Here is a 13,273-nt window from a genome sequence, read left to right on the forward strand (position 1 = left end):
TCTGAGAAAACCTTTTACATAGCCAAGTTAAATGGAAGGGCCCCTGCACATCGTGCGGCAAGCAGCACATGCTGCAGTGCTTGACGGAGGAGACTGATTGGCAGAAGAGTGGAGGATGCTCTATCTTTCTCCGCTCGCCGCCACAGTCGGTTTTTCTATTGCTTTTTTTTCACCCCTCACTTGCTCGCAGCTGACCTGCATGCGAATGAGGGAGTGAAAAAGACGGGGACTGAGAGCAAGAGATAAAGAGGCTATATGGACTGTGCATTAAACAGTCCATCCTGAGCCTGCGTCCTGAGCCGGCGTTCGTTTCCTTCCTTCTCTTCCTTCCTTCTCTTCCTTCATTTTCCAATCTTTACACTCACATACCTGTGGCACATACCAGTTGGGCTGAAATAAATGGCCACTTAAAAGTTGAATTGTGCCTGACACAGGTCATAAACATAAATGGAAAACACAATTTTAAACAGTAACATGTCTCACTTTTCACATAAATTAGGATCCAAGCATGTGAAGACAGCTTTACATTGCTCTATTACCATCAGTATTGTATTAGATCCTGTTAATGCAAAGCAGAGATTTATAGGTGTTGAATGACATTATCTTTTATGTGAATGTCAGTCTATGCTTTTATTCTTTAAAAAATGTAAGAGGTCGTAGCTTTTCCATACTACAAAAACACACATGCACAAGCAGACACTCATGATCATGCAGTTGCCCTGATATGTTGATGATCTGAGGCAAAAATGTAAGCCAAAGGCAAGAGCAGCCAGATTAGAAGGGGAATCCACAGATAATTGGTGTGTGATCTTCCTCTGAATCAACATTTGACTCTGGCTTAGCAGCAGTGTGTGTGTGTGTGTGTGTGTGTGTGTGTCTGTGTGTGTGTGTGTGTGTGTGTTGTGACAGGTTTGTGTGTATGCTGTCACTTCAGAGGTAATTGTGATAGAGTGGCCAATCCACTGCACAATTTCCACACACATACAGGTTGACACACTAAAAGACATCCCAAGACTGAAAGTGAAACACCCCCCAAACATACCAGTACATCCTCTACTTCTCCTCACTCCCAATCCTTTTCCTCTTCGTTTATTTGTGGATTCCTCCCTAATCTCTTCCCAGTGTACAGGTGGAGTATATCTGTCTCCCTGTGGCAACATACCCTGGGACTTTGTAAACAAGTCTCAGTTTAAAATTCACCTCTTTTAATCCCTTCCCCCTCCCTTGTCGACTGCTGCCTCCAAAAGAAAAAATGAATCCCCCTTCGTTCAAGCGTGGAGCGTGAAACAACCCCTCCCTCAAAATCCTGACATCAGCCCATCTCAATCCACAGCTGCTAGAGGGTGTTCAGACGAGTGTGCACGCAAGGATCATCTGAACATAAGTATTCACATACAAACACAGATTTAGTCACACACCTGCATGTATGCAAGCTTACACACACACAGCACACATGCACCCACACTAATCCCCTCCGTGAGTTTTTCCAACACCCCCAAAACCTTGCTTTCCCCCCATTGAGGGTTATCATCCCCCCTTTCTGTCTCTCCACATTGGGCTTTTGTCCCCATGGGTGCAAATGACTGGGAAGAGCTCAGAGTGTGTGTGCCAGTGATAGTGCTGCCACTTCTCTGGTGTCATGAGAGCTGAGCTGGGGCTGTTGCTCTGTGTCTGTTCTGTCAACAGACACAAAAAAATGTTGAAACACACAAAAGCTACGCACAGCCTTACAGTTCCTCAATATTTTTACTGGATAAGCTGTACCTGTCAGTCCAAAGTCTACATTCACACTTCCTGTCTCCTCATTTTCCCCATATTTCCCGTTCTATTAGCAAGATGGGGCCTGATAGTTGTATCACTAACTTCTCGTACTACATCCCCCCCATAAAACTGACCATTTTGTAAATATCTTGGATGAATAGAGACTGTTAGTGTGCATTTGCATGTTTGTGTGAGAGGGACAGACAACATGCTTTGGGCAGAACAGGAAATGTGAATTAGTTCCCATTTAGAAGAGGCTCTAAATTGTGAGATTTCTGAGAATCTTTTCAGAACACATGATATACAAGTTTGCTTTCTAATGTTGAACTTGGGTTATGGGAGTGAGAATATGTTAAGATATGTGGCCATGTTTTACCAAACCAGACAACACGGGAAAATGCTTAAATTTGCAAAGCACAGATTTTAAGCAATGATGGCAATTTCACCAATTAAAAAAAATGTTGCTTGCCCAAAAAATCTTTAAAAATAAACAAATACATTTTAAAGAAATTAAATTACAGGAATTCTATGATTTTATAGTTTTGTTTTACTTAAAACACTTAAGTATATATTGCCATTTTGTGTTGTACTTAGCTGTACTCATGATTTCGCTTTATTGACTAATGATGGCCTAGATGCAGCATTTTGTACAATGCGCTCTGTATTATATTTGTAGTGGTATGCCCCTAGAGGCCAGGTAAAACCAATCATGCTCTCACCTGTGCACACCTGCAAATTATAATCACTTTGTCTTTTTGCGTCACTACACCCTGAGGAAGGCTCAAGCCGAGCGTTGGTGTATTTTTAATTTCTTGCCCTGTTAATTAAAGGCCTTCTATCACTTTTTTTTTTTTTAACCAACCTTGAGTGCCTGTTGTGCCTGCATGTTTTTTTTTAATTACTTTTCTAGTCATAATTCTTCACCATATTGTTTGTTACACAGAACCATCTGAGAAACGGTCAGTGGATACTGTTTGGGAAAGGGCAGGTACTTTCAGAAAAATACCTGGCAGGTGATTGGATGAACCATCCGTCTACCACTTTCGCCATTGTTGTTGGTCGCGGCCATCAGACATACCTTAACCACGCCCGCAGTTGCCAGTAGTTCCTCCTAAATCTATAAATAAATCTTTATTCTCCAATTTAATATATTTTAGGCATTTTTTTTTATATATATATACTGAAGCTACAATTTAAACCAGTAGTACAGAGTAGTCAGGATCCGGTATAGGAGACTGCACTACTCAGTATGACACGATGTGCCCTGCTATGACATGAACTTCCACGATAACCTTCGAAGTCACTGTGACTTCTAATGTGACTGTTATCACCACTGTTCATCACGCCCCCAACCGGCCCCGTCAGACACCGCCTACCAAGAGTCTGGGTCTGCCGAGGTTTCTTCCTAAAAGGGAGTTTTTTTCTTGCCACTGTCGCAATAGCCACTGCTAATGCTTGCTCTTGAGGGAATTACTGTAATTGTTGGGGTTTTGGAATTTATAGAGTGTGGTCTAGACCTACTCTATCTGTAAAGTGTCTCGAGATAACTTTTGTTATGATTTGATACTATAAATAAAATTGAATTGAATTGAATAGTTCAGACCAGATGTGGTTATTTTAAGGTTGTTACTTGTGTTTTTTTCCCCCAACCAATTCCTTGTGTACTACATTCCCTCCTCTAGCTAACTGTCTCTTGGCATTGGAAGGGTGCAAACTAGGAAAAGGAGTGGGAAGCAAGAGCTAGAAAAGAGATGACCCCCTCGCATCCCACCATTCTATCATTGCAAAATGTGTTCATTTGTTTATCTTCTTCCAAGTCGGAAGCACTATATCAGCTATTGCCTGACCCCACCAAACCCACAAGATAGAGCCTTGTTAGGATGCACCAATCATCAGTGAGTAGTTAAACATTACCTTTAAACCATCTACTTGCTGCTTGGTGCCCTACTCTCTATGTCCTGCATAATCTGAGGCACCCTTGGCTTTAACACCCTGTGGAGCCTTATTTTTTTTTATCTTGGCTAGAACAATGAAAGTCCCACAAGGCAACTTCAGACTTTCAAGTTTCAGTTCAGCTTTCCTCTGCTGAGTGTATTCACTGAGCCCTTGACCTGAGGCTAAGACGCTAACATGTGGCTAACTTCTTACCACATATTCCCAGGGAGCCAGTCAAAGTATCAGCTAACTCCCCTTCAACAAGAAATGAGACTTACTGTGTCTTTAATGTCCATGAATCCAGGGCTTGGTTTCTAGCACTTTCAAATTAAGGTATTTATTGGTAATGTTTAATTCTTAGTAGATTAATAAACCACCTGAGCAGTGGTCCTGATGTCTGGAACTGTCTTTTATTGTAAAGGTAAAGCATGCTGCGATTAATTACACTTCCAGTCCTTGGAGCTGCAGTCTAGGTGTGTTATTTAAACCTGGTCCAGATATTAGCAAAAGGGAGACTTAGCAACAAGAGAAGTATAATTCTGAGTCCGATCCTGGGGAATCTAATATAACACAGCCAAAAAACATAACTGGAAGGGATAAAGTCTTACACCTAGGGATGTTTGGCATTGTGTATTACCGTTAACAGCCAGGTGACAAAAGAAAGGTAATCTGTACACATTGGACACATTAATCAATTTCTTTCTAATATACATTGTCTTTAGCTTGGTTCCAGATCACAGAATTGCTGCCACTCATTTTATTTTTGTGATTAAAATAGCTGTTGTGCTAATTGTCTGTTTCCGAACCAATCCGAACTTTGTAGGCAGAATTAAGAATGTCGTCTTCCAGCACCAAAGCCACAAAAATGGCAACAAACATGGCAAAGTGTGGATGAGATCACCAAAGTGATATAGTTAATTTGTAAATCCACTTACAGAAATAACAACTCTTAATTTGGCATATTTCTTCAGTCAACTGCAGCAGTTTCCCTGATGACTGAAATTGAAATTGACTGTGTGGATACTTAAACACTACTGATTGGATTAGGGCAACCTATCCTCTCCTCCATACTAGACATATGATTTATATTTCACTGTCTTCTCTTTAAAGAACCGGAAAGAAAAGGATAGAGGGACAGATTATTACATTGTAGTGAATACTAGCAGATAGGATTAAGGAAAAAGATGCCTATGACATTACTTGAGTCTTTTCCAACACCAGACAATCAAAGCAGGGGAAGCATGTCTGCAGATCAGCGTGAAATAATGAGATATGAAATTGACTAGGGGGCACTGGAGGAGTAGGAGATTGTGGAGGAGGTTTGTGTTTGATCCCATCTTTTTCCCTGCTCAGTCACTTCAATTATCTTCCTCTCCTATCACCCCATCTATTGGGAATATAGGGAATAATTAAGTAAAATCACGAGCGCTGGGGTTATTGGTTTAAAATGGTGATTACTGCACAGTGAACGTGTATGAGAGAGTGACAAGAGAGATTTGCTTTGTGTTTGAGGCATTCTAGAAAAACTATTTCATATATTGTGATACAAAGTCTATAAGCTGGTCATTCATCTTAATGATTTTAAACATTCTCAGCACTGTGGCTAGAAATACAGAATACCTTATACATTTTATGAAACTACTTATACTCTTGACGTCTTGCTAGTCAGTGCAGCTCTGACCACGATGCAGTGTAGTTAACACCGTGACCACTGATTACTCCAGTAGAGGTGTGCTGTATATGCGGCTCCAGCTGTGTAACAATTGCTGTTTAAATGCCACTGTTCCGCGCAAGAAATAAAACGTTATGGAGTACGAACAGGCCATCAGCATTCCGATTTGTAAGCAGCGCTTTAAAATTCAACGGTTGCTAATTTAACAAATGTGACATTTGAGATGGTACTCGTCGTTGGCTTATTAGAGCTTGAATTGACTGAATTTTTTAAACTGTAATATTATGTAGATAATGCAAGTAGTTAAGCTCTTATTCATGGGACTTGATTTGAGGACTAAGTCGATATTGTTTTCTTTGTTTATAAAAGATATGATGTACAAATTTGATAATGTTAAATCCATAATTAAAAGCAGCATATGCCTGAGCAGCCTGCTTGATGTTCAAAAGTGTACTGATATTTTTTTCAGAGCTGTATAATACTACAGAATTGATTGTCACCTTTCTTTCTCTCTTTGTCTCCAGAATGTTGACAACTACAAGCAGATGGCTGAACAGTACAACGAGGCAGCTACTAAAGCTGAGGCCTACATCCGGTAACTACTGGGAATTACTTTGCAACACCATTTTCTGTGGATTGATCCATTCAGTATACTCATAACATTGTTGCGCCTTACTGCCTCAGTACTGTTATATTTTAATGAGTCTAGGATAGTTTACATTTGTGGCAGACATTGCTTGCCAAATTAGAAGAAGAAAAAACCTTAGCACAGTGGATGACAGAGAGAGAGAGCAGCTCTGATTAGCAGGATGTCCAAACAGTTGTCAGAAAGCAGATGTGGGCAGAGACCTGAGTGTGAAGGCTGGTTGCAATGTTAGAATGCTGTTAATGTGAAACGCACACTCCTGTAGCTGCCTGACAGTCAAAGCATTCATTTCCACACATGCAATGGTGAGACTGGGCGATAATTTACTACTATCACTTTAAGGCTCACATATAATAGTATTGTGACAAAATACTTCATGTTTTCTTTTAAATTATAAATCATATTAACATATCATGGCTCGCCATTTTCCTATTTAGATAAATGATACCTTAAATATTTCTGACATCTGTTGCTGCTCAGAGTTTGAATACTTGAGAATATATACATATTTTTTTAAATGAAGGATTTTGAGCCACTAAAAAAAGTAATTTAAACAGTTTTGAGTTTTCATCACGTCATTTTGTCATAACATGCATATTGTAACAACTAGATACTGCTGTGATAATTGTTGAGGCACTTTTGTCTATTAGCTGTTAGGTGGCCTCTTTAAGTATATTAATTATCTACTAGGTGCATTATATTTTGACCCATCTTAACATGATTTTGCATTATTTCTGAGAATTTAATTCATTTTGACATTAACATCCTTGCCTTTATTTTTAATTTTTTATAATCATGCACCTCAATATTATCTTTTTTCCTGTAGCTATTACCAGTTTGGTAATCATGCCAATACATTATGAACAACTTGGCCTTTTAAATGGCCCCATTCTGTTGGTAGGAAAACAGAAACAGCAGGATTTCACAAGAAGCAGAGGTGCTTCACTGGGATGGCAGAGTTCAGACTTCACCTGCTTTCAAGGGATATACACCTCTGGAGTGACCATCGTTGTTCACTCGCTTTTCAGCCCTCCAAGGGTTTCACCAAGTTCACTTCAGTTTTTCAAACAAATGGATCAACACTTATGATGGCGGCAGGGATTCAACGGAGAGGAAGTGAACAAGGGTATGTTGAACGACTAATGAAACGCAGCCCTTCCCTGCAATTAGCTGCCAATCTGCCATAGCTCGTTGTACAGAGGATTTTTCACTCATCCTCCCCTCTGCCACTGCCTCCTCACCGGCCAGTTCCAACCTGACCACCTAGCTGGTCTTCCTTAACAGTTTGTTGAGACTGCCTTGATGCCACCAACCCAGCACATCACCACAAAGAACAAAGCACTGTCTCGGCAGGAGCCTGTTGCACACATTGAAGGATCTGAGTCTCCTCAGGAAGAACTGTCTGCTCTATCCCGTCCTGAAGAGGGCTTCAGTGTTAGTCCAGTCCAGGTTTTTATTGATTTGGACCCCAAGGTACTTGTATGAGTCCATACTTTTCACTTTATCTCCTTGGATGACAACCAGGACAGGGGACCTTCTGTTTCTTTGGTAGTCCACCGCAAGCACATTGGTTTTGCTGATATTAGGCTTCAGGTGTTTGTTGATGCCCCATGACGAAGCTCTCTATCAGTCTGTAAAAATAGTCTCTAAGTGAAGACAGCATGTCTCTCACTGGAAATGATTCACTGGAATACATGGCAATATAGTGATATCTTCCATTTCGGCAAAAAATACTCTTCATACCTTTTTAATAAATTCCTTCAAAGTCCTCACTCCATGTATTATAATGAGTCTAGACTGACATGGATGTAAACAATAACTTGACTGGTTGACGGAGGCTTTTCTCATGTCTTGCTGTTCACCATTAAAACCTAAACGTCACTTAAAATGAAAGAAACCTTTTAAAATGTACAATGTAGGAGCCAGCTATTTCCCCTCTGCAGCCAAGATTCACCTGGAAACACAACAAACAGAACTGAAAAATGAAAAATCTCCCTGCTGAACAATAATCATTTTATATTGGGTTTATTAGTAAGTTCATTGAATAATGAAGGTAGAGTCGATTTGTGGCTCAAGTCATTAAAGGGTGTGTGATGCAGTAGCAACACAGAGGCGTAATTGAATTCTCAACCAACTCTCTACAATATCACTAACATCTGAATACATCTGTCATTTTCTAACAAGGTGGGAAATGAAAGAGTCAATTTACAGTTTTTCAGCATTAGTTTGTTACATTGCATGATTAGGCTTTGTGAGTTAAGGTGCTGTACCTTGAAAAGCAACCTTCTGTCCAAGGAATTCCTCTCTCTATTATTTAAACTGTCATACAAAAGAAGAATATAAAACATAGCTGTACAAGAACTAAATGTGTGAATGGCATTAAGTCAGTAGTTTAGTGTAGTGTAGTAGAAAAGCAGTCTAGTGTTTTCCTGGAAGAGGAAAAAGTAGATGCTTGGTCTTTTAGCTGGCTTTGCACTGTATGATGGGCAGCGACCTCATCCACGACACTGCCATCTTCTTGCACCTGGTGCATTAAATTTCACAGCATACAATTCAAGTCCAAAATTTTGTCCAAATGATAACATTAGCAAGGATTTGCTATTGTCCATAGCTGCATGGAAGAGGTTAGGAGATCAATTTTGCATGAGTTTTCCAAAAAAAGAGCATTTTGTCCTGCCACAATGTGTTTCAAATGTGCGCACACACACACATTTACGTGCACACAGAATCTCACTCCCCTTTTCCTTTACTATCTCTACCACACATACAGCCACACTTTGTATTCAGGCAGCCACGTACTCATCATGTTCTGTCAGCATTTGGGCAGCATTTCATTGTGCCGTGGTCACGCTGTCATTTCACACTACACTGACCACCCAGTAATTATTCTATTTACCCACTGCTGAAGGGAGGGGGAGCATTGGGGGGCAGTAGCACAGTCCAACACGTTATGTAGCTACAGTATGTCTCTGGCTCCAATTTTGCATATGGATCCCTCTCTTATTGTCTCTTTTTCCTAATTCTAAAATATTTTTTCTGTCTCACTCGCACTTGTTATTTCTCTGCTTAGTTGTAACTTTGTCTGACTTTATTTATTGTCCTCAGCCTCTTTTATGTGGAACTTCTTTCTTCTGCTGTCTTCATGTTTTTTGTGGGTATGAGAAAGAAGAGGAGATAGAGTGATCTTTAAATCAGGTAAGAGTCAGGTTTAGATTCTTTTCTCTTCTTCCTCTGGATAGTTGATGGTTGTACTTTTTTACCTGACCTTCACATTTGCACATAGATAGATGTGCATGCTAACACATAAGGCAAGCACAGGCACACAATATGCCTAAATGACACCACCAAAATAAGGAGTGCAACTATGGAGAGGTTACAGTGTTTCCTCTAGATTTTTTTTCAGCAGAGGCGGTACCATAGGGTGATTTAACGTTGCTGCTCATTTTACACAGTTTAACAACAAAACAAAACGCTGAGTGAACATTACTAGCTACGTTTTTCATGTTGGTTTTGAGTGGTATGCACCCCCACTAACCTGGAAAACGGTTTTAAAACGTATTAACCGCAGCGTTCGCTAACGCTAGCTTCTTGTCTCATCTGGGGTCTGATTAACAGTAAATTCATCAAATTCAGTGTCCACAATGCTATTTTCCAATAAACTGTAGCTGTCATATTTCACGGGACCCGCATGAGTGCAGATTTCATGTCGCGTCTTTCGTCACTGTTTGTCACTTTGCCTAAGATTGAGTGACAAATAGTACTCGCCCTGCTGTTTATTTGGTTGCCATGACTTTGCGAGTGATGATGTCCTGTCACTGTTCCAGTTGCTCACCCTAAGGGGAGAGAGAGCGGATGACAGTTCGCTTGAGTTCAGTAGAGCACACAGCTCTGCAGAGTCGTGTAGTTATGGTAAACAGATTTACCATGAGGAAAAGCATGGGAAGAAGTTGTGACTGAGTGACATTGACCACTGTGATGCAGTCTGATGTGTTTCTTTCACACCCAGGGTTGGACCAGGGTTAGCTGACCTTGTGTTCAACCCTTCTTTTGGCAATTCAAACCAAGCCAGTCTACACAGGTTGATCCCTGGTCATGACAATTTATTCATGACATTCATCAACCATGAAGGTGTGGATCTCTTGATAGACTGTTTACCAGCACTAGGGTTTAAAATGTGATAAAAGCAACCATGGCTAACTGGTGGAGGAATTAACTCCATTTGGAGAGATGGAAATCAGGTACAGTGCTCTCGATTAGGTATAAGGGACACCACCATTACAAATCCCTTTTAGTCATTTCCAGTTGTTTATTGAAGGTTACAGTAGTTCCACTTTGGCTGATACGTCCTAGCTGTGATTCCAGAATCCAAATAGTTTTAAGTGCAAAAGTTGAAGCTAAAAGCTGCCTCTCACAGCTGAGGGCACTTTGTTGATTACAGAGCAACAAGATGGAAGCCTCAAGGGTTATTGCCTCTCTTTTCCTACATTGGACAGGTCACACTTTCAAAAACATTATCCTCAAGTGGGAAAATAGTTAGTGGTAAAATGTTATCTAGTGCCATTTGCTATTTGCCTTTCCCAACTACATGGGGCATTTTGGGGAAGTTTATCCATTAGCCTTGCCTTGGGGTATCAGACTACCCATATTCCTCAAAAATAACTCACCTAAGAGACCCACAACATTGCAGCTTAGCTTACTTTAAGATCTAAAAATCCATTAATCCTCTTAAAAAGCTGTGTTACCTTCAAAGTGTTAGCAAAGACAGAACCCAAATGAACCTCAGGTGGATGTCTGTGTGAGTATTCACCATGAAGTAACTGCTGACAGTTTGTGGTTAAAAGCCTTCTTCCATGTGGGTTTGTTGTATCTTCTTTATTCCATATGTGTCTATTATTGTGTGTATGTGGGTAGCGTGTCCAATTAGTGAAACAAGACAGGTAGCTAACTGTGAGGATCTCTGTGCCCCAGAAGGTAGTAGACTGCTAGTCATTACTGGAGACCAGGAGACAAGACCTGTCTCTGCACTGTTGTCCAACAAAGATATACCATTAAAACAGAAGGCTGCCTCTGTGTAAATCTCTTTGACAGCCTCTATACAGTGTGTGTGTGCGTGTGCGTGTGCGTGTATTAGACAGCAGTAACCGAACCCGGTCCGAGCGCGCACCTACATAATAAGCTTTTTTAAATTTAAAATGTTCAATGCCTTATCCCGCTGATGTGGCCGAGCCTGACCCAAACCCAAACATCATTTCTAAATATCTGTCCGAATCCGGCCCGGCCTCGGTTCGGGTATCCTTCCTCTAGTGTGTATGTATGTGTATATACTGTGTGTGTGTGTGTGTGTGTGTGTGTGTGTGTGTGTGTGTATATATATATATATATTGTCAATCGATTAAAAAATTTAATCAAATTCATGGGCTATGATATATCATGATTAATTGCAAATTTGAAATACTAGGATTTACTTGTAAACGTGCAGCGTAAATAGTCTGGTCCTACCAGACTCGGGTACATTTCATTTGTACAGAGTCTGGCCACCCTCCATTGTGTTAACTTCCTTGAAGGCGGGTACTCTGTTGAAATTTAAAACTATTGGATCTGCCCAGAGCCACTCTGGATCTGCGATAACCAATCGCTAACGTTTGGTCATGATGTCGGCTTAGCATCGCTAGCGTTCGTCTTAGCTAACTCCTTCACCACTAATGGAGCAAGCTGGAAAACCCCATGGGGAGGAGGGCCACAACATCATGGCCACCAATAAAACTCAGCAAAGATTGTTCTTGCTCGGGCTTTAACTTCTGTATATTCGATACAACTCAAACTAGCGCACAACCTCAACGTCATCGTTCTCAGCCACTCCCTCTGTTCGCTGACTGGCCCGGTAAAGATTTGGCCGGAGAAAACCCAAGAATATACCGCAAACCCAGACGGAGTACTGAAGGAAAATGACAATTGAGCGGAAGCCAGACTACAGCGTAAATGCATGACAAACTGGTTTAAAGAAACAGATTCTTCAGTTTTATTATCTCAACCATTAACATTTATTAAACAAGTGTTTACTGTAACCTGTAATTTTTTTGCATAGTAACATCAACTCAAATGAATGCAACAGTAAGTAGGCCTATTTTAGAAATCAAATGTCATAATGTATGTGAAGAGACAGAGGGAACCGTCTCTACATTCTTGGTTAAAGATAATTACTTCAAACAATGTGCATTTGTGCAACATGCCTCCTGCCAACCAATCATACAGTCTACTCTTCTTTCAACCAGTTGCTCGGGCAGACTAGCTCGTTGAGATTTCCAGATGATAGAGCTGACTTCTTCTTCTGCAGAATGTTGCCTGCCAAAGAGAACAGTCTCTCACATGGCACTTTTGGGGCAGGTGTAGCCAAGTACCTTTTTGCAATATGGGCCAGCTTACCATGTGCTCCAGTAAGTGCAATAAAAGTACTATCTGCCAACTGCCTCACTTTCGTAGCTTTTTTGTGTTGTACAGTTCATGTATTCTCGTAACAATAGTTCCCCTCGAAGGTAGCTTGTATGATGGGTCGCCTGTGGCGATCTGAATGAAGTCTGGAAGTTTATATTACAAAACTTGCCGTTCAGCAGAGCGGGCACCGTCTCCTCTGTCATCGTTTACTCGCGTTTGTCGTGCCACACGTATCACACGTATCACACGAATAATGGGAAGAGGTTGGGGTCAAACTTGATAAAATGCTTACTTTGCGTTAAAAAAATAATAACATTACAAGAGGCATACATTTCATTAGCCATGAGTCTTGGGTCTGTATGTAAATATAATTCCCAAATTGAACAGATTGGAGTCATTATCAACCCGTGACATTGTGGTGTGTCATAATCACCACATCAGAAAACGGTGATTTTGACACTAGACACAGTGCAGTGCAGGGAAAAGTATGTTCTGTTACTCTTTTTGACCTTTGCTGCTTGTTAATCATTCTGCTGCTAGTGTTTGTGTTCTCTATCAACCACAATCACAGTTTAGAGTAAGGAAACATGGGAATCAAACTGCGGACTTTGCGTTAATGTGATACGGTCTTAACAATTAGGCTACCAGGGCGCCCCACCTGTAAAGACATCTAATAGAAACATACGTAATTAGCAATTTCATGTAATGATAGATTTACATATTGACACAAAGGATAATGACCTCACATGTAGTAACACAAAGGGACAGCACAAGACAAGCAACATTTAAAATACAGTAGGATACCGCTCTTTAGCAAACTCATTTAG

General features: G+C 40.7%; 1 protein-coding gene across 1 annotated transcript in view; it reads left to right on the forward strand.

Annotated features, from left to right (window-relative positions):
- Positions 1-13,273, forward strand: part of chchd6b (coiled-coil-helix-coiled-coil-helix domain containing 6b) — a 72,743-nt gene that overhangs the window by 29,003 nt on the left and 30,467 nt on the right. Inside the window, exon 6 of the mRNA XM_028576974.1 lies at positions 5,893-5,963. Coding sequence (XP_028432775.1) covers positions 5,893-5,963 — 71 coding nt within the window. The remainder of the gene's footprint in view (positions 1-5,892; positions 5,964-13,273) is intronic.

Source organism: Perca flavescens, chromosome 4 (genome assembly GCF_004354835.1).
Source record: "Perca flavescens isolate YP-PL-M2 chromosome 4, PFLA_1.0, whole genome shotgun sequence".
Lineage (NCBI taxonomy): Eukaryota > Metazoa > Chordata > Actinopteri > Perciformes > Percidae > Perca > Perca flavescens.